The sequence below is a fragment of the Athene cunicularia genome, assembly GCF_003259725.1.
Source record: "Athene cunicularia isolate RWA chromosome 2 unlocalized genomic scaffold, athCun1 chr2_part1, whole genome shotgun sequence".
Classification (NCBI taxonomy): Eukaryota; Metazoa; Chordata; class Aves; order Strigiformes; family Strigidae; genus Athene; species Athene cunicularia.
In genome coordinates, this window is record NW_020799095.1 from 43,583,172 (window position 1) to 43,606,248 (window position 23,077).

The 23,077-nt window shown below is 35.1% G+C and overlaps 1 protein-coding gene across 2 annotated transcripts in view; it reads right to left on the minus strand.

The window, feature by feature from the left end:
* Nucleotides 1–23,077, minus strand: part of UBE3C (ubiquitin protein ligase E3C) — an 82,011-nt gene that overhangs the window by 53,768 nt on the left and 5,166 nt on the right. Inside the window, exons 2-10 of one of the 2 annotated variants that reach the window (XM_026842008.1) lie at nt 17,899–17,952; nt 15,078–15,152; nt 14,244–14,390; nt 12,487–12,602; nt 10,463–10,620; nt 8,298–8,451; nt 7,289–7,509; nt 6,762–6,916; nt 4,524–4,711 (exon numbers count right to left, since the gene is read on the minus strand). In XM_026842008.1, the coding sequence (XP_026697809.1) occupies nt 4,524–4,711; nt 6,762–6,916; nt 7,289–7,509; nt 8,298–8,451; nt 10,463–10,620; nt 12,487–12,602; nt 14,244–14,390; nt 15,078–15,152; nt 17,899–17,952 (1,268 nt within the window). Of the gene's footprint in view, nt 1–4,523; nt 4,712–6,761; nt 6,917–7,288; nt 7,510–8,297; nt 8,452–10,462; nt 10,621–12,486; nt 12,603–14,243; nt 14,391–15,077; nt 15,153–17,886; nt 17,953–23,077 lie in introns of both variants that reach the window. The other variant, XM_026842009.1, reaches the window with a different exon arrangement.

A 23,077-nucleotide genomic window follows, 5' to 3' on the forward strand; every position in this document is an offset into this window, starting at 1 on the left:
ATTTTACATCACTAGATACACCTGAAATATAATCCATTGTGAAAGAAATGACAGCAGAAAGAATCCACTACTCTCCCACTCAAAGTATAGAAATTGGCTTTCAAAGTAGAAAATAACAATTTTTAACAAAAAACTACACACAGAGTGCAAGGATGGCCTTGAAATGTCATTTCTCTGCAAAAGTTCAAGAAATTAGCTGTAGTGAAGTCTCAAAATTTTTGGCTTCACATTGGAAATAAAAGATGAAAAAGCCTAAAAAATTTAAGAAATAAAAAAAATAAAAACTTTTAGAATTAAACTAAGTCAAAGTCTATCTCATTGGGTCTTTTTCTTTGGCAGAGAAAAGATGTGCAACTGCTCAAAAACAGCATTTCCAGATAGACCCTACATTAAAATGACACAGCACAAGATAATAATTCCTGATAAACTGCAGAACATTACAAGGATATCTTATATACCCTGAAGACAAAGGACTGATATCCACAAAGTTTAGAGATCAGTTAATGCAAAGCTTGAGTGTCCATACAATTTTGATCACTTTTTCTTTTAAAGAACACAAACACACTAGAAATCAAAAAGACTAGACATCATTTCATTTTATGTAATTTTTTATAATCTAACTCACAGGTTTTACTTTCAATATTTGTACTATTCTAAAAACAAACCAAACGGTTATAGCTTAAACCCTGGGGTTTTACCCCTCCCTATCTGGTGGTTCTGCATACCACCAACTTCTTCATTATGAGATTGTCATACATGGCTATGATAGAGTTAAAATCACTCCAATAACTTCTGTTCAGTATCTGGTTTAATCATACCAAATTAAATTATCTGCTCCCAAAAGTAAATACATAATGATCATTTATTTAAAACCTTGCTTCTCTCTGTAGGTATCTAATTGTCCACAAAGGCTACATGATTTATGTGTACTCGCCAGAACAGTATTTTGGGCACCTCTGGTTTAAAAAGTGTCAAATTCCTCCTGTGCAATGGGACAGATTAAATGACCCATTAAGCTTAATTTAGCTGAGGCACCACTACAAGTTAATTAGTTAAAGGCAAGATTTTCAGTCTAGGTCATAAATTGGGCCTAGTTTCCCACTGAGACCATTTAAGTTAATGAAGAGAATACACTAGAATGAGAGGAGCTCATACAGTCTGCATAAGGTCACTGCTGCTGGAGCAGTGGATTCTGACACTTCAGAACTGCAAGGTGTCACAGGTACGAGAGAGCATGCAAAGCCAGCATTAAATGAGTTGTACCACTCTTCAAGCTGCTTTATGCTTCTGCCTCTCCTTGTATTGGACCAAGAATGTAAAGTGAAGCTTTAAAAAAAAAAAAAAAAAAAAAAAAAAAAAAAAAAAAATCACATACAATTATTTTGGTTTTAAGAAAAACACAACAGTGTAAGAACATTCCCTAAAGACTTACTAAAACAGCCTCAAGCCTAAGTATCTTCAGCACACGTATGAAGACAGGCTACTCATACTACACCAGAATGTCGGTTTTTCAAACAATTTTCAACCACAGGTTAAGGTTAGCAGTGTTATGTTAATTAAACAGTAGTAACATATGGTCACAAGCACATTTACCCTCACTATTTAATATTAAACTGTAGTCATGACCTGAAACCTATGGTATTAAAATACACCCCTAAATATTTTGCAGAAACAGAATTTACCAGTTATTTAAAGCACAGTTTTGATGAACAAAAGTCATGCAAATCTCTTTATAATAAGAACTACGTTCCAAGATTCAAGATTTCTAATAACTGTATTCAATAATATATCTAAACTTTACAGTGAAAAGATGAAAGCACCACACTTCTGAAAACAAGTACAATTCCCAATGAACTCTTCACAATCACTATTTTATTCTACACCTCTCATCTAGTTTACTTAACATTAGTTACAACTAACTTTTCCCAGTCTTGTGGCCTTTTTCTTTAATTTGGCTTAACTGCATCTTTCCAGGACTTAATTCGGAATTTATCAGAATTCTTACAACTAACCCAAAGCAATGTGCTGTTCCAGTAATCCACATATGGATCCCACCACTCTGTAGAGAATCAGAAAGAAACTTTAGAGGCTTGTTCCTTCTGTTCAACACCACATTGTACTTTTGGGTGTCCTGTTCTCTTTTGGTCTCTGTTGCAAAACCAAAGAAACTACCAAGCTAAAGCAGCAACAACAATGTTATCATCAGTCAAATCAAAGATGTACTGATAAGACACAAGAAAAAAAGCTTGAATGTAGTGACATACTCTATTCTCTCTCTCTCTCTCTCTCTCTCTCTTTATATATATATATATACACACATACATACATACACACACACTCTATACTCTGAGTTTACCTTTTTTCAAGAAGGAAAAAAGCCTCAGAACTATTAAAACAATACAGAAGTATTTGTTGTTTCCTTTCAAAAGCTTGTGTTAACTTTTCAATAACTGAAGAAAATTAGGCTAAAGTTATTTTCAGTTATTATGCTCTTTATCCAGCATCCCACTTTGCAGATTTGCAGCCTCTACGTTTTTAATTATCATTATTTTCTATTACAGTTGTAAATGCTGTTAAATAAGTGGTCTTTGTAACAACCTTTTCAATGTTTTAAATCATTTGACCCAGTATGTTTCCAAATAGAACATAAAAGAGCATTTCTGAGCTCTTAGAAGGCATTAAAAATAATCTTAAATATTTCCACTTAACTGTTCCTACATGGTTTAATTAAATATATATACTTTGATATTAAGTAATTTAAAAGTTAAGTTTCAAAACACGTGAAGTGTTGTTCAAAAGACTATCATTAAATTTGACAAAATTATTTGGGCAATAAAAAAATCATCAGGCAATTAAAAAAAAAGTGGAAATCAACAGTGAAAAATCTTTCAGTTGTCTTTTGAAATGGCACAATGCTTACTACCTTTAAAACAAGCATCACGTGTCCTTTGAAAAACAGTCAATAGCTGCTTGGTAACTTAGGCCAGGTCTATAATGCACTGAGAATAGGACAAAAGATTTGACACCTCACACAATGATGCCTAGCAAACCCAACACTTAAAATTGACTTGGAAGTCCAAACTAGTAATTAAATGTCTACTTTAATTTACCAGTGAATTAACTTAATTTTGACCACGAAAGTAATTCCATTGGTATTACTGACCCAAATACCATTACCTCTACAACTTATTTCTAAAATTAGTGCACTCAACTATTTTGAAGCTATTCAAAAGTTAAAATTTGTAAATTGCTTTCTGTTATACAATGCTGAGTAGAGCTTTCATAACTCCTGAATTTATCCAATGTGTAACTAGTTTGTTATCACAAATAACTGCAAAGACCCAATACAGCTTCTCAGAGGAAATAGATGCCATACTCATATAATTAAAGTTCTGTGTGACTTCTTTATTCATTACACACCCTTTTCCACACAGTTCACCAGCAAACCTCAAGTCAAAGCAGTGATGCATTTAAACTCAGTAATTACTATCCAAGGCAATGTACTACTTGCAACAATAAAGCAGGCATACTAATTCAACTGCTGCTATGATCTTCAGGTCTCACATCCTGCTCTAATGCAATTAGTCTACAAAGACCTAATTACCCTAATCGAGGGATCACAGTTTCACTGACATCTTACTTCCTCTAACAGCTATAAACACCATTGGGCTAAGATAGCACCTAATTAGTTTTCTGTATCACTGTTTACAATGCAGTTTGAATTGATTATGTTTACAGCATTCCCTAAATACTTAGTTTACTACCAGCAACTACATACTTATTCAGAACTACCTGCACCAGAACAGTGTTAATACTGATGGGTCTTAGTATGATAACAAAAAGGTCAAAAATCTTTCATTGTTACTGATATTTGTGATTTGCAGATTTTGTAAAAGAATGCTGTAGAAACAAACAAGTCTTTTATGTCCATCTCAGGTGCCAAAGCCCTTCCCAAACAACAGTGACTTTCAGTAGTTGGGAATCATTTTAATTTGTAGCAAGAGAGATATTGGATATAGAGGGTAGAGAACAAATTGGTTTCAACACTCAGCTAGCTAGAGAGACTGTGGAATCCATACCACTGAAAGTTTTAAAAACAAGCTAGACAAACTTCTGATAGAATGACACTTAACACCTCTGAGCAAGTAGACAGATAAACTCCCTTCAAGAACCTCCGCAATCCCTTTTTGTGTGTGATTTTCTCATCACAAACACTCCCTGTTCCATAGTCCTCAATGTGGTGATAAAATACTAACTTATTTGCAAGTACTAAACAGAGCTTACACTTTTGCATTCAGCTATCACTCTGGAGAGAGCACAATGAACAAGAATTAAAATAAGAAAAAAAGAATCCGCTCTTTGATTTGCCTGGAATTATTATTTAAATTCTGACATTCTCATTTATTTCAGCTGATTATAAAAGAAAACATAGAAAAAAACCCACAGGGTATTTAAAACAAGTTTAGCTAATAAAATCCACTTTAGATGTACAACAGTTCAACATCACTATCATTTATACTTGCCTGACTTTTGGCACCATCATTCGGTGTTGTACCATTAGCGTGTGGCAGATTGATGCCATCAGGGTAAAGACTTCTTCACTAGCAGAATCTCTCCAAACCATATTCAGTAGAGTGTTTGTCTGCTGCTTTGTATCCAATTTCTTTAGACACTCTTCAGTTATGTACTGAACTGATATTCTGCCATCACCCTACAAACACACCAAAGGAAAATTTGCTTTAAGTCTTTTTAATGATCAATTACCCCCTTTAAAAAAAAAAAAAAAAAAAGAACATACTTTAGAATTTCACTAGAACATAAAGTCTTCTTGTACAGTAATTAAAATGTAAACACATATGTATATCCCAGTAGCAATTTTAAAGTATCTGACCCAAGAGCCAACTTAAATCTGTAGGTAAGTAACTGTTGGGTTGTGGTATTGATCTTTTCACTTAGGCCTGTGGGAAAGACTCCCTTTAATGTAAGCACGTTCTGCAAGACTTGGATACAATAAGGCAAGATCATTTACGTGAATAGTCATCTCTTCCCCACTGTCATCAGTCAGCATTGGAGATTAAATCCATAAATGAATATCTACTTTAAGTTCCTTTACAAAGTATGAGTATTTGCATATTCATAATCATATTCATATTCAAAATCCAGGGGTTAACAAACAACAAAAAACTTCAGGGTGGCTAGTACACATCTGGGTAGTACCAGAAGTGTAGGCAGAGGAATGCTATTTCTTGGCCTGGAAATGAGTGAAGCTCAACCTTTTCTTTTCCTTACTTTCTCGCTTTCTTTATCTTGCCCCCAACAGAGCAAATTACCCTGGCTCATTGAAAAATACAAGTTAGTGAATTATGAATTTTTAAGAAAGAGGGATTCCCCACCTAACACCTTTTTTTTTTTTTTTGTAAAACAGGCATGTATGAAAATATGAAATACATACAAAACTCACAGGAGAAACATAAGGAAAATATATTGTAATAAATAGTCATATGTATTAAAACCTCATTAGAGAAGATATTCTCTAGTTTACAAATTACTGTAAATTACCTGTGAACAGAAATTTATGCTTTGTTTTTAACTAATCCCCAATCTCTCTAAGCCACAAGTACAATCTGCTAATATTTACACCACGCAGAGCATGTGCGTGTCTGACAAATTAAGTATTTTATTTACACTATCTCAGCAAGATTTTGGGATAACAGTAACACACTGCATCTAATAATGCACAAGTAAAGCTATTCCCCAGCAGTATGGCTCTTTGTAAGAGGCTACTCTCAATATCAACGTCTTAAAAACGCTGCATCTTTCAGAAACGTACATCACCTTACACCAAAATGTACAGAGGAACAGTATCTCTTAGAAGAGTAGTATACTTTTGCTTTCAACATTCCACCAAGAAAATTCCAGGAAGCCTTAGAATGCCCAAGAGACACAGAAATCTAGAATTTCCAGCTCAGTGTGGGGAGGCAAAGTAACCTATGAGGCTTTTTTTTTTAATAAAAGCTGAATATGGTGAATTTTCACACATTTCACAAGGAAAGACTGCACACTGCATAAATCCTTTGAATGGCAGTGTCTTTTGAGAGATTATATAAAGGCCAGTAAGAAACTGTTGAATTTACATCTCTCCAACTCTGGTTGTTCAAAGCCTTGATCAGAGTGTTAGGTGGTTAATGTTAGCATAGATTCATTTTACTGGAGGAATTTTAACTGTAATCAAAAGTTCTATTTATAATACAGTCTCTATACGTTATTATAGAAAGCAGGTGTTCCCGCTTTGAGGGTATTCAAGGCAGTGGATATATTTAAATACAGAACTAATTCTACAGGGTAAAGACTGTAGCTGAACTTGTAATATTTCCATAAGAAAAAAAATATGAAAATACTAAGCTGGAAGATCAGGTTGGTTATGTTTCATGATAGCATCATCGTGGACTTAAAGAATACTGAGAGTAATACAGCATCTGTAAAATACAAATTTAAAGAAGTTTAAACTTTGTTAAATAAAAGCTCTGTCCTTCAGTACACTAACCTGTACTTCAAGATTTCTCATAATAGTAATGGTTTTGGTTTTAATGTAAGCAACCAGTTTCATTTGCTTACAGTGAGCAGCCATCTATTTTTAAGAAGTAAACATACTCCCTTTTACACATTACTAGAAAAATACTAGGCTTACGATGATTATGTTGTTGCCTCTCTTTGCTGCTGCTATAATACAAATTCATTCAGAGAAATTCTGTAGTGCTTACTGGTGTTGTTGTCATTTTACTGATCTCTTCATCCTCATCTTCAGAATCACTGTTTGCATCTTGACAATTTGTACCCGCAGGGGACACAGGCAGCTGAGAGAGGAAAGTCTGGAGTACCCTCAAATACACAAGAAGTCCTTCCTCTGAAAGGGATCCTATAGCACACAGATTGAAATAAAAGATGGTTAGCCAGATCACACTGTACTATAAAATATATTTGACCAGAAGTACCTAACCAAAATGAATCATGACAAATCTTCCCAAATTAAGGGTATTTTTTACTGAAAGGGGTAAGAATAGCTAATAAAACAGACCTCTCCAAGGCTTTTATCCACAAACTGTTCTTTTGGCTTGGCAATGAACCATGTTGTGAAATACATAACAATTATATAACATAATTATAATACATAACATGTTATGATACGCATACATACATGTTATATATAATATATAACAAATTATAATACATAACATAATATTATGTCAAATAGAAAAAAAATAATGAATTGGCCATTCAGCCTTCTTACCCAAATATGTTTCTCCAACTGTTAACACAAAGTAAAAAAGCCATGGGGCTTGATCACTTCTTCTTGAACACCCACTTTCTGCTAATAATAGTGCATTCAGAAAGAGTTCATAAGGGAAAATGGTCTGCACATCAGCAAGCGCTGGAATGATGAAATGGAATATCTGATCTGTAAAAGGTGCTGCCAGAAACTCCTCTGTGAAGGCTGCAAAAATCTGCTGCCTGAAATGAAGAAAAATTGTCTTTATAGAAGATACAGGCAAAGTTTCCCACAATTAAATCCATGGAATAATAGATCAATCTGGAATTTTGAACACATCCATCAAAAAGACTGCAAGGATGCATGCACTCCATTAATCGTGTGCTAATAAACCAGATTTCTCAGATTTTTAAAAAATAACTTCTTATACTACAACCTATTTCTGATGATCTTACATGTAATTTTATCCTTTAAACTTTTCACGAACTCACAGAAAACTATTGTGAAGTTAAATTCATTGTCTATAATCTTGAAATAAAAAATAAATTTAAAAAGCACAATTAGTCATTTTTCCCTAAAAACACTCCTTTAACACAAGTCACATGTGATACAACCAGAATTTGATTTTTGTTCCATCTTTCTACATATGTGACTCTTTCTGTTTGTATGATTTAGTTATTTCTCTCCATAAACCTCAGCTCCTGTCAAAGTTCTTCTTAACTCTAAAATTCTTTTCATCTACACTTAGCTGCATCTCTGCTCTCATCTAAGTTTTTCTACACCTATGTTCTTATGTATTGTGATACCTGATGTTCTGTGCTGTTTATTGTACTCTTCAGCATTTTATTGCCTTTTTTCTTAAACACAGTACATTGTTTCATCAACGTACAGCACTACCAAAAAATCATTACTATTGCAAATAAAGCAACAAACTGCACTGAAAGAATAGCTAGACATTGAACAACAACAAACTGCACACCTCTGACAATAACAAATAAGTATATAGGTATGTAATACTATCTTTGTTTACCTTGCACCTTCTGGGCATGAGCTATATGTAAAGTGCAATGGCTTCAGAACATTCTCCAGAAGTATTTTTGCAATAGGGACTCGAGAAACATCAGAATACTCAATACTGGAGGGAAGCTTATTGTTAATTAACAAATACAGCGACTTGTAGTAGCCTGCAAATAAGAAATATCACTTTTTAAATACAGTATTATTTTTCTTCTTTTATGTATAAAACAACTTATATACCTAACATAAACCTGAAAAATACCTGACAATGCACTGCATGACGCTTTACTTAGGAAGACATTTTACAGTAGTCCAAGTCACATTCATATAACTAACAGGATATATCAGAAACCTCTTTGGAAACATCACTTCATAAAATCATAGCTAGATCACTGCATTCAGAGCCAGTTTGATTTTCAAAGACCAATCACTCCTGCTGAAGTGAATAATTTGATTTTTTTAAACACTGACCTATGAAAAAAATGTTCTCCTCCAAGTGACTCTAGTCATGTTTTTGACAGCTGTCCTTGCAACCTTTCAGAAAGGATTCATTGTCCCCTGTATTCCAAAATATGACTGCATCATACAAGTAATTGAGTCCTGTCAGCAGAATGTCTCAATTCTGTGAACACCTTGCCTTAGCAGGCTGAAGAATACAATTACTGTTTCCAAAACAAGGACCTCTCAAACAGTAATAAAATGCATTACCACCCAAGCCATAAAGACATGCATAGAGGGTAATCTGGTTTTGTGTCACTGAAGTACAAATGAAATCACGTGATTTCATTCTTCTTAAGCCAACTTCCTCTTGCTCAAAGAACTCCTAAACTAGGATGCAAGTTCCATGACTATGGTAAACGCATAAATAGTATCATATCACTGAGGGGTCCAGCCTAAGACCCTTTGTTGGGGACTACCTAACTTGACAATGTAACAAGTGGAAGTCACCATAAAGGAATAACTTAGCAATGCTGACAAGACGCACATGGAAGACAAATTATATGCAAAAACATATAATAATAAAAGCTGATTACAGATTCTTTACAAATTAACCATCATAAATGATTAGGAGACAGTTTATAGTTGCACACATCCACCTCTTTTTTATTGTAAGTGATCAGAAAGTTGAAATATTTACTAAAATTTATAATCTAACACCTTGATAAAGTTTCATGTATCAGTTGTGAGGACTGAATATTATGCTAAAGCAAGAAAATTATTTTGGAAGATATATTTATTATAGGGTAAGCAATGAGACAAACACAAATACTTTTATAGTTTTAGCTATGTCTAGGCAAGAAAAATAGATGTGCTACAATAACAGTAACTTTTTTTTAACTCACAGTGACTTCAACATGTAGTAGTTAAAACCAAATCCTCAGTAACAGGGTAAGATAGCCTAGAGTCCACTGAATGTATTTTAAAACTTACACAGAATTATTCCACCAATTAACAAAGTGGAAGGTGCTCTTTTTGCGCTTTATACCAATGAAACCAGATCCGAGATGTTTATTTCATACTGTTTTTGTCTTTTCTCCCCATCTGCAAGTCTTGCAAACTCAAGATACAGTATTAGAAAGCCAAATTATTTTTTTCCCCACATTCCCAGAGTAATAAAGTTTCTCTGAGACAAAACATAATTTTGGAGCTAACTACACAATTCATTAACTTCCAATATGTTTGCACAGGTGTAACTCATTGCAGTTTAGCAAACAGTTTTGCTCGTGATGGTAGGAGGGAAATAAAAGCTAGGTCACCATCTCTTTGCTAAGGTGTCACCAGCATTAGCAGGATAAAAAGGTAATTCCAATTTGTGATAATAATGAACGTTAGCAGTTATAGAGAGCAGTACTGCAACACAATGCCCAACTTTCACACAGCTAAAGCTTAGATATCCACCTACTCTCAAAATCTGCGGTAAAAGTCTGTATAAGTAACTTGGTAGAATATTCAATTTATAAACAGAATTTCCAAAGAAATCAAACAATAATTTCTCAAGCAGTGACCTCATTACAAGCAAAATATCCATGTAATGCACAGGTTAGTGTATGCAGCGCTTAATTCATCATGTCTGTGGTAAAAAGGCAAAAATGTGATTACACAGCATGGTCTTCAGGTACTACATGTTCTGTTTCCTTTCTGAGTATTTCCCAGAACTCCTAGTTCCTAGCTACTCACCTTTTTGAATCATGTAGTGCAAAATTTGTTCAATTAATGATGTCACATAGCTGACATCTTGTAAAACAGGCAAATACGTATTCTCAGATGAAAATACCTCAAGCATTCTCATAGGAAGTGCAACATTCAGACTGTCATCGTTACAATTTTGCAATAGCCTATAAATGAAATGAAATCAAAATTACTTAACAAGGTATTTCTCTTATTTCACCACAGGCGTATGTACACTGATTGAAAAATAAAATTGAAAAAAACTTCTCACATTCACATTAAAATGACTTCTTTCTACCTTGTTTCCAAGTGTTCTCAGTAGTTTAGCTACATCTTTTTGTTGGCACCTTTACAATTATAATTTCTGATTTTAGGGTTTATATAAATACAGCATTCTATCTTTAAATCCTACTCAATTCTTGCTTTCAGTGACTTGAAAGTTTGGAGGTCTACTGCACAAACTGGAGGAGAAGCAAAGAATAATACATGTTTTTCCAACATGTATTACTACTCATATTAAAAGTAAAGCCATGAAAGCCCCAGAGCAATATGGGCTGGGAAAAAATGCTGGGGAACGTCATATGCCTAACTAGAACAATATGCCTTTGATTACAGACTGAAATATGAAAAATACAACCATTCCCATTCTTTTAGCAAGTTGCTTATGAAACAACTACCAGTAACCACAGAAATGGTGAAGATTAAGAGCCTGTTTAGAATTAAAAGATTTGTTAGTATGATATTTATATAGGCATGTTACACTAACAATGTGCTTTCTTTCTCAGACGTTCAGGAAGACGGGACCTATCAGCAAAAATTATTTTGACACCATAGCAAGACATTTCACTAAACAGAAAAAAAAACCCCATTTTTTGCTATGATGTTACACAGTCACCTTTTTACCATAGCATCAAAAGCTACAGGTTCTCATGAATCTGAACTTACTTCTCCCAGGGAAACACCTTTTTTTGGCTACCTGCCTCACTGCTCACTTTCTGGGGTTTTGCAGAAAATTAAAGTAGCTCAGAAAGCAAGTACAGACATGCATCACTGTTAGCAAGGTAAAGTTAAGAAGAGCTTCTTCCTCCATTCTCCCTGTATGTATAGGCAGGACCAGCCCTTCTACTCCTTTTGTTTTCCCACATCACCAAGTCAGAAAGGGAGAGTGGGAATGCTAAAAGCTGCATTTACAAAACAAAAATTTCAACTGTAGTGAAAATGTACAATTCAACCCAGTAACACCACAGGTGTGTTCCACTGTACCTGGACTTCCAAGCTCACCAGTCAGGTCTTTGTCTCTGGTGTCAGTGTTTATTATACATACAATACACACAATTAAAAGAACACAAGGTTCAGTGACTTGAATTAAACAATTTTCTAGAAAAGCTTCAACATTAAAAGAAAAAAAAAATATTTTAAAGCTCTGGAGAGTGTAACTATTACTAAGAAGAGCAAATATATTGTTTTCTAAAACTAAGCTTTAGCTGCCAGCTATTCAAGTCACACTAATATATTTACCTTCCTGGGATCCTCCACTACGAATAATAAATATACTGCTGAAGCCAATAATGTAACTGCTTAACCTCCTCTAAATTCAAAACAAAGTGTAAAGAAAGGCATCTGAAATAACTTTAGTTTTAAAACAAAATATATCCAATACATATCATTGGAACATTACTCTAACTCAGATGGTATCTTCTAATCACCATCACTTCCCAAGAAAACATTCTGGCTTACACAAATATTGCTAATGATATCACTATATGCAAACAGTTAAGCCTATCCCTAGGAAGGATATCCTTTAAACACACGTTGAACTTGAAAGTCAATGTCGCTTAAGAACATTTCACTGTTCTTATATAGGAAAGAGTATCCTATGCCATGGCCTGCTTACACATATATTTAACATAAAGAGTCCTCTCCATAAAATAAACTTACATTTAATACTTCACCTGCTGGAAAAAGAAACTAACAAGTGCCCAACATAACCTCTGAACCTTTTGATATGGTAGCACATAGTAAAAGGAATTTACCTGCAACACAGCCCCAACAGTCTTTTTATTTGGAATAAGCAAGTAAGTCTGTCTGGACCATCCAATTGCTTAACAAACTGAGAACTCTGTTTAATCAAATTCTGACACATCCATACCTAGAAAAAGATATGCACAAGTTTACTGTCTATAACAAGTGGTCATATTATTTACTGCAACACAGATAATAATACTTCAATACTGGTTTGGATACCTTTGGAGGAATTACAAAACACAAAGAAAGACAACACTATTCAGCTGAGAAAAAAAAATTTACACAACATGAACTAGATGATTGCTAGTACCAAACTTTTAAAAGTTGAGTGAAATACATCTACAAATAACTTTACTCTTGCAACACATTTATCTGGTTGTTTGTTGGTTTTTTTTAAATTGGCATAATTCTTTAACATCCATTAGTAATACCTGTTATGAAATCACACTTACTCGTACATTTGGGAATCACAGAACCACAGAATCATCTAAGTTGGAAAAGACCTTGAAGATCATGCAGTCCAACCATTAACCTAACACTGACAGTTCCCAACTACACCATATCCCTCAGTGCTGTGTCAACCCGACTCTTAAACACCTCCAGGGATGGGGACTCCACCACCTCCCTGGGCAGCCCATGCCAACGCCCAACAACCCGTTCTGTAAAGAAGTGCTTCCTAATATCCAGTCTAAACCTTCCCTGGTGCAACTTGAGGCCATTCCCTCTTGTCCTGTCGCTTACTACTTGGTTAAAGAGGCTCATCCCCAGCTCTCTGCACCCTCCTTTCAGGTAGCTGTAGAGGGCGATGAGGTCTCCCCTCAGCCTCCTCTTCTCCAGACTAAACACCCCCAGTTCCCTCAGCCGCTCCCCGTACCTGGACCTGTGCTCCAGAGCCTTCACCAGCTTCGTTGCCCTTCTCTGGACACGCTCGAGTCATTCAATGTCCTTTTTGTAGTGAGGGGCCCAAGAGCACAGGAATCAAGGTGCAGCCTCATCAGTGTCGAATACAGGGGTCAGATCCCTTCCCTGTCCCTGCTGGCCACGCTATTGCTGACACAGGCCAGGATGCCACTGGTCCCTCTGACTGGCATCTCTCCAGCCACTCCTCCCCAAGCCTGTAGTGCTGCTGGGGGTTGTTGTGACCCAAGGGCAGCCCCCGGCATTTGGCCTTATGGAAACTCCTCTAGTTGGCCTCAGCCCATGGCTCCAGCCTGTCCAGGTCTCTCTGCAGAGCCTCCTTACCCTTGAGCAGATCAACACTCCCACCCAACTTGGTGTCATCTGCAAACTGACTGAGAGTGCACTCGATCCCCTCGTCTAGATCATCAATAATGATTTTAAACAGGAGTGGGAAGTTTGCAGCAACCTCATGATATGCCAGCATTATTAACCCATGAGGAAAAAAAAACCAACCCAAATACCTTAGGAATGACCAGAGGGCTAAGTAGAATATATTGTTAATAAAAGGAATTCTAGAAGTATATTATTTTTAATAAATTACTGTAATACACACAGAATTTTTCAAGGCTTCATTTCAGATTTTTGTGTATCTGCATGTGTGTGCAAATACAAAATGTAATTTTAGGTTATTCTGTCTAAACCAAAAATAGCAGAGTGCTGGCCAGCATAAGCCAGAATTCTTAAATGAATTTACTGAAGTTGTCAAAGCTGGTTCTGCATCCCTTCAAAATCTTTTATGTGAAAGAGTACTTTAAAAGTGAATGAAATAAAAGTAATATGGATCAAAGAATGTAACAGTACTCACCAAACGCTTAGAATCCTCATTCTGTCTATAGAAAAAAAGTAACTGACGAACTAAAAGAGTCAAATTAGCTCCATTAGCAGTGGAAAAAGTTCCTCCAGATTGGGCCAAATCAGCACAGCGATCAAATTCACTTCTTTGGATAGAGTACTTAAAAGTAAGACATATATAAATAATGGTTATGATTTAAACTAAAACCACAAAATTTTAAAAAACTTCATTTCAGCTTCCCATCCAAAAGCAGTACAGTACATATTTCTTAAAGAGATCAAAACATACACACATCATAATTAAAGCCGTAACTGCCTTCTGTAAGTCAGAAAGTAGACACTGCAATAAATTTGTTGCTTTTCAAGTAAAGAATATCACATCAAATATTTTCATCTATTTTACTGAATAAATACTACTAAATTTAAACAGATATATCTCTTTCTTAGAATAATCTACTCAACAGCAGCTTCAAAAGAACATCTTTTCGACCCAAACTACCACCTTAACCATATTAGGGAAAAAAAAAGCTCCACTGGTGTGTGAAAGCTGCTAATATCTAACTGCTTTAATTTGCTGTGTCAGCTCAAAAACCCATTGCGTAATCCCACTGAAGTCCACTGTCACAGACATGCTTTGTGGAATAAATGTCCATCCACTAAAATATTGAGGTTTAAATGAAAATCTCAAGAGGGGAAAAGAACTTCCACTTTGTGGACACATACAATACTCTAAAAAGGTGAGGATTTTTCAGTGAAATTACGTACTGCTAGAAAGGCTCACTTTCAGCAAAAATGGTTTATGTCTTTTTAAATAAATAAATAAATAAATAAATAAATAAATGCTTACTTGATGTTTCCTGTCTCTGTACCCTCTTACAAATGACTGGATTATTATTGCATTTTTCAGCCTCCGCCTTTCTTCCTGTAAAGAAAACAAAAAAACTGAAATCAACATTGTGAAACTGATGCTAATTTCTACCATTTTATCAAATATATTTGTATTCAAAAGGAATTTTTTTAACAAAAATTAAGCACTAATCATTAGTAAAGTGTTGAAGGTTTGCATTCAATACACATAAACCAGGGAAAATTTTTTTTATGTTTTTAAGGGTAAATTTAGCATTAAAATACTGAAAAAGAATCTTTAATACTCAACAGGTATGTAATACTACAGAAATCAAAATAAACACATTTGTATTTTATTAGACAAAGTCTTAAGACTAGAATATTGAAGAATTCATCCAATTCAATTACATCATTCTTCCTTCTGCACAGATCAGCTAACACTGAAGACCTGCTTATTTGCTTCCATTCAAATAATGTATCAGTATTATGAGGCTGGTGCAGCTTAGATATGGGGAAAACACACACAAAAGTATTTGAGAACACTACTGTCAAAAGGAAAATGAGGCTTAACGCTTTAAGCCCAGGAGCACAGTATGGAAATTAATACAAATTCTTGCTGCCTCCTTCAAGCCAGACATATAAAGTGAGTCATTTTATGATGTCTTCCTCAGTAGCTAGAAAAAGTAGTTAAAATCATCCCTTTACAATGGCTCCCTTTCCAAGGAACTGAAAGCCAACTTGCTTAAGGTACTATGGAAGAAGCACTCCCGAGTCCCCTGACAACACCCCAGCACATTCCATCACAATAAATATCTAGGGAAAGTGGCTACTCTAATTAGGTTTTTAATAATGTCCATATAGTTGGATGAAAGAGGGAAGTAAATAAAACAGCTGCTCACTAACCTAGAGCTATAAAGCAGTGGTTGAGGAAAGGAAAGTACAAAGATCAGGAGTAAAAAAAAAAAAAAAATCAGAGAAGAGAATTGAGAATTTTTTTATAGATTTCATCATAGACTATCAGGTTGGAAGAGACCGCAAGGATCATCTGGTCCAACCTTTCTTGGCAAAAGCACAGTCTAGACAAGATGGCCCAGCACCATGTCTAGCTGAATCTTAAAATTTCTACTTTATTGTCCCATAAAGACACATCCAACTTAAGAATTTAACCTGAACTGACCAGGGAAACACCAGATGAAATTGCTATCTAATGTCTATTTTGTTTTTCTTGGAAACCCCTGCTCCTAAAGTACTTTCTCTGAGTAAGTATATACTTGAAAGACTCTAACTACTTCTAGAGTGCGGACCAAAATCAAAATTTTGATATGTCAAAGGGTATTTTTTCTCTCCAAAGTATCTAACAGTAAAAGTGCAAAGTGTGGGGGCAAGCAGGAGAGAGTTTCAATTGCAGAGAGGCAATGTCTCTTGATAATCATAATGTAATGCTCAACTAAAAAGTAGGTATGTTCTCCTTTTCTCTAGATAACAGGTTTTATCCTAGAATACATAACTGTCAATTAGTAACCCACAGCTGCAAAGGTTTTAAGTCTGAGGTCACTGCTAAGATTCTGCTACAGGCATTTTTTTAAAAGCTGTAACTGATTTTATTCTCAGAGGAGTCATTCATTTTGTGAGAATCCCCTACATGCCACAGAAAATCGCTATAAGCGTGTACATACACAGATATGAGTATATGATTCTGCATCAGCTTTGCAGCAGACAGAATTAAGCAAATGAATGGGTTATGACAATATGTGGCAAAAAGGTTATGAAGCACAAAACAATTTTTTTGCTTATGTTGGTAAGGACTCACTGATCATAAATTTGACTCAACACAGCATTCCAAAGTATCTGGTGAAATCCTCGTAACTTCATGCTTAAACTTGGCCCATAATTACACAGCCAGGTTAAAAAAAAAAAAAAAAAAAAGCAGTAACTGTCCTCAAAAACAGAGGAACCACTGCAGAACTTGTATTAAATCTAGCAAGGGTCAAACACATCTTTAAGGGCCAAACAGCTCTGGTTTTCTGACCAGCATGAAACCTACATAATTACACTTCATAAATAATCTTTAAGACCAAAATTTTTTTCAAAGGGGAAAAAAAATGTCAAAATATATTCATTTTCATTCCATACTACTAATATTTTTTCATATTGCCACATATATCCATGGTTTAAAACTGACAGGTTTTCCCCTCAATACTTATTCCTCTTTTGCATTATTCCAGACTGAATTATCCATGTCAGTAAGCTTCTACTACAAACCAGTATTAAGGTTTCCTAAATCCTCACACCACAACTTCTCATTACTCCTCAATTATTAGGTGGTTTCAAGGCATTTTAGGATACATTCAAGTATCATCGTTCTGATTTTACCTTCACAGAACCGAGGCACACACTGAGGAAGTGAATTACTGAAGGTCATGCAAGAAACCACAGCAGAACCAGGAGCAGAAGACAGTTTGCAGAGATCTATCCACAATAACAAATTATGAGCAAGGCAAACATTGCAATTTACTAGCCAGATACCTATCTTTTCTCCACAAGGACTAGATCCAATGAACACCAAAAGAAAAGGAAAAATTTGCTTTGCACCCAGTGCATGCTTAACTACCTTCGTTTGAGATAAAAATCACTTCTAGGAAGCATCTTAAAAGCAGTCAAACAGTCTGTCAATTCCAGTATATTGGAAAACTATACAGAACTTGAAAACTGAAACAAGCCATTCCTGAACTAAGTATGATTGCAGCAGAAGTACTTTGGACTGTAAATGTTACCACAAAGAAAAATCCTGCGTTTATACAAATGCTTACAGTCTACTTTACCTCTCGTTTTCTCCTTTCTTCCTGAGTACGATGCAGGAGAGAAGCTTTTTCTTCCTACAAGGCACAAATAAAGATACTATTTCATTTTCATTCAAACATGATTCCAATGTGTTCATGATATTTCATCTAGACCACTTTGGAGATTGTTCATAATATGTAATAGTAAAACACTGAAGAAAAGTAAGTGTTAATTATATTCCATGCTTACAAATACATGTAATGCAGCTCTCAAAAGCACAGTGACAGAGGGCAGCCATGTAAAAAGAAAAGGGACAGGAAAATTGCAGCAAACTGTACTGATCCCTGTCCAAGTTTGTGTTCTCAGCATCCCAATAACAAACATCACATATTTATAAATGGGGAAGCTGAAACATAAAAGGGTCCCAGTCCTACCAGGTAGTACCAAATGTGTATTGAGTCTTTTCCTTACTTGGAGCATACCTAAGCCATTGGCCCAGGGTCATACAGCCAGTTGTGGCATGTTCAAAGTAATCACATACTGTTCCAAAGACTGATGCTTTTGTCTAACTTGCAAAAAAGCATTAAACTCTTATATTTACTTACCTTTTTCCTCAAAACTTATCTGGAAAAGATGTCAAAACAGACTTATATAACAAGTAATAGGAATTTTTCCTTTAAAATTTTGAACTCTTCACCCAAATTAAGGCTACACACCTAAACTTTCCGGACAGTGATCTCTCCAATAGAGAAAAAGAAAATACGAAAGTATTCATGAGGCCTCTAAAGAACAATACCATTACAACTGAAAACCTGTGCATTAGCTTTTAAACCACAATCTTAAATCAGTACATATAGATATAAACAAAGCTTTAATTGCAAGAATCTATCACTGGATGGTTCTGTGTAGTTTCCAAGGAAATATACAGAATAATTCCTTTTTGATGCAGAGTATTCAGCTCCCATTGCAGTCAGTAAGAGTTGAAAGTACCCCGGCACCTTCCCAAATCCAGTTAAAACAGACAATAGATTTAAAGAAACTTTTTTTTTTCCCCTCTATGACACACATGTTACTACTTCCTTTTTCTCCCTATGCCCTTGCTTATTGGTCTAGATAAGTTAAGAAATAAAACACACTCAAGCTGAAAATCTATTATATCTGAATACATAAAAATAAAATTGAAGTTGGCAAACAAATGTCTATAAAATAACCACACCTAGAACAACTGTGTTGGAATATTTTCAATGTCTATATGCAGACACAAAAAAATCTTCCGCATTTCTTTTTTGACAATACAGAGGAAGCAAGGCTGTGATTCTCCTAGTTTCTTTAGGATGGAAAATAACGCAGACCACCAAGAGAGAATGAAAGAAGAAAAACATAGATGCAAAAAAGGAATTTAAAATCGGGTTTGTATTTCAGATCATTCACTGGAGCAAGCATAAAGAAAAAAACCCACAAGAAGGTTAACCATCTTTTCCTCTAAAGACAGTATTTATGGCCAAAGACACCACTAACTACAGCTATTGCCCTCTAAAGACAGGGTTTTTTCCATGTGTTAAACACAGTACAAACAAATCATACCAAAATCCATACATAAACCGATGTATCTCCACTCAAGCAACAGGAAAGGCCCCAGGTCTGCTTTGTAAAAGTGAGGCAAGAGATTCTGACCTCATGCACACAAAAAAGGCAATAAATAAGAAACAACCCACAGATGGCTTAAAGGTTCAGGACATCTTTTAACAGATCATTTCTTTTTCAACAGCTAATACCTAATGCAATAAAGAAGTTAGTAAAATGTTCCTATTTAAAAGTGATCAGTGACATCTCTTCAATGTACTTGGAGAGTTTCATTCTGTAGGCAGCACAACGCAGAGAACATTTCTGCTTAGAAACAACGTTGCTTAATTTGTCTTTACACTTCAGACAGGATTGAAAGAAGCAGCAAAAGAACATACAGAAAAGGGAAGACAAATTGCTACATGTGAGTGGAAAGAAGAGTGGTACAAAAACATACAAACACAGTAAATGCAAGTGGTTAGTAGATAATGGAAAATAAGGAGCCAGAGGGCTTATCAAAACCAAATAATTTTAAGTATTTTGAGAGAGGAAAAATACACTGTGAGAATACACTGCCTGTTTGTATCAGCTTTGCATTGATCAGAATTGGGTCTCTTTGAAGCAAGCATTCTTTAAAACAATACACTTTTAAAAAATAACAAAACTTGAAGTTTTTAGTCAGCCACATACTTGCTTTGAGTATCTGTAAAGATAAACACCAACTTATTAAAGCATAATTAAATACAATAGAACTGTCTTCAGACAAAGAATAAAATACTCAGCTAAGGACATCCCACCTTTAAAAAATTATTGTGAGTCAAATAATATTACTGTTCTTATTCACAAGACACACACGGGTCAGAAACATAAAGGAATGGAATCATAACTATGACTAAAGAATATATTTAAATTAAATGCAAGAAAAATACATCTCCTTCAGTTATTCAACCCAACTGGAATACACTGCCTCTTCAGAAATTAAAATGTAACAGTACATACGCAACAAAAAAAACCTGCTGTGGGAAAGAGATGAAAAGAACTATGAAATAATCTTCTTCATATACAAAGGGCATTCTAACAAAATTATTTCTTAAAAGACAGCAAACTGCAGAGTCATCTCTGAAATCCCCCCTGCCTTGCCTCTTAATAAACAGCACAGTGAGAAAGAGTTAAACTTAGTAGCTGTGGCTCTGCGGTTAGTTGTGAATGACAATGGGGTTACAATATGTGATGCACATTTGACAACTCCCATCTATACAGTCACATGACTGCTGCTGTTCCACCACCTCTTCCTGCCTACCTATAGCCAGAACTACTCATAGTGCCAGACCATCTGACAGTAACTTCCAAAGATCACACATAGCTCAATTCTTACTCCCCATCTTCCTTGCCTTGCTTCTGTGATGGCCACGATACCTTCCTCCTTCACCTGCCAGACAGGCAGATGTTGGGTATCAAATATACCTATCAAGGTAGGCAGTGAGACATTTTAGAAGGAATAAGGCATCAGCTTGTCTTGCTACCTTCAACCCTAACTGAAAAGGAGCAAAAAGCCATTTCCTGAATCAAATTCCAGACACTTTCTATAATGTAGCCTTCTTTCTTCAGGAGCTTGACCTCCAAAGTGCAAAACAGGGAATACACTGTGTTTCATGCAACATGTACTATGTTACTTGCAGTCCCTTTCCTGTCTGCTCCTTCCTCTCACACAAGATACTGGTGAAGACAGCCAACCTCAGGCTCTAGCACCCAAGCTGTAAGCCCATGAAAAGCCTATTTGAGAAGTTTATATATATATATATATATATATATAAGGCATGACACAAACAAGAAAGCAAAGAAACAGTATGTGACAGCAAAACACCATGTGACATTATGGATGATGACTCAGAGTAAGACAGAAAGGAGAAAAATGAAAACAAGGAAGCAGATGGAAGACAGTATACAGAAAGGAAAGCTTATGACTACCATCTAAAAAACGTTCAGGAATATTTGAAATGTTAATTTATACATCAGGATAAAACTGCTATGTACTATATTATTCCTCACAGCAAAGTTCAAAGTGACACCACTGCTGTAACAGACTAGAGAACAGCCACATCCGACAGTGTAACAATATCAATGTCAGTGCTTCAAAAACTTCAACTGAATACATAATGGAAAAAAAAAATCCAGTTAAAACTGCTTTCTTGTCCTGATTTTGCTGAAATACACTATTTTCTTGCAAAAGTATGTTTACACAACTCCTAGCCTTTATATATTCTAGACAAAGACTGAATAACATAAATATATGAATTATGATTCTTTTTGTCCTGCATTTTACACTTTGCATGGACAGCGATAATAAATTTTCAGCCTTCTTGGCTCAAAATTCAGGTTCATAAAAAAACACATATACAATTCATTTTTTTTTCAAATACTTTTAGTATTTGAAAATCTAAAATTGAATACACATGGACAGTCATGTTAATCAAGCTTAGTTCCACACAAGTAGATTTAAAACCTAAATATGCTAGATACAAAGGTGAAACTGAGTAACTACTTTCAGGTACTGTCTATATACTGAGCACATTTTTTAAAAAAATAACAAAATACAAAAATGCGTTGACACAAAAAAAATACATATTATTAAGAAATGTTTGAGACTTATTTGTAAACCACAGGAGTTTCTTTTCTTTCTTTAGTTGAGAATGCTCTTCTATTTTACATTAGAATAGATCATGCAAAGCACAAGGCATGACTTTTAGGAAATTTTCAAGGAAAAACAAATAAGTAAGTTTGGGGGACAAATATAAAATCTTGACTGCTTTTCATCTACAAAACCCAGGAACTTGCATCTTTTCCCTTAAAATAAGGGACACTACTTCAGCTGAATTTAGCTTGAACCACATAAAAATCAGTAACAACTCCCAAAGCAAATGACATGACCTAAGCAATTTATAGAATAAAATTTCTTTGAACACAAGTTTTTACTAAGTCCAACAAATAAAAGGAAGATTTTGTAGCATTTATTTGTAGAGAACAAAGGTGGAGACTAGGAGACATGCCCCTCCAAAGTGATTCTCAAAAATGTTTCTAGTTCCCAACATTATTTTGACAAGATAAATTCCATTTCAATTGTTTGTTCTGAATATTAAAAGAAATTAGCATTTTAAAATACTCAGTCTTAAACTGAACCCCTGACAATTTAAATTCCATTGGATATGCAGCTCAACCAGCCTGAGTAAAAACATGTTCAGCAGCTTGAAAATATCTGTTTTAAAACAGTTTGCGACTCTTCCTATCTCTGATTATTTACGCCATGATTAAGTTTATAGGTAGTGAAGACCGTCTTCAAGAAGGCGGCATTTTAAAGTACTTAAAATATGCCCAGGAAGAGGCATTTAGCCAGGGAAAGCCTGACCTCACTGAAATCAATGTCACAGTGCTTGCTAGAAAACATCACAGCATTTTAGTTCTAGTTTTGCTGTAGGACATAGGGAGTATCTGGAACCACTTTTTCCACAGTATCTACAAAGCCACACACAGTGGAACCAGGACTTGACTGGAGGCTCTAGAGGCCAAATGAAATGTAAGTAAGTTGCTTTTAAATTTACTGTCAGTTTGTCTCTATTACAATTTTTAAGATGTATATTGTACACATCTTCATAGTTGAGT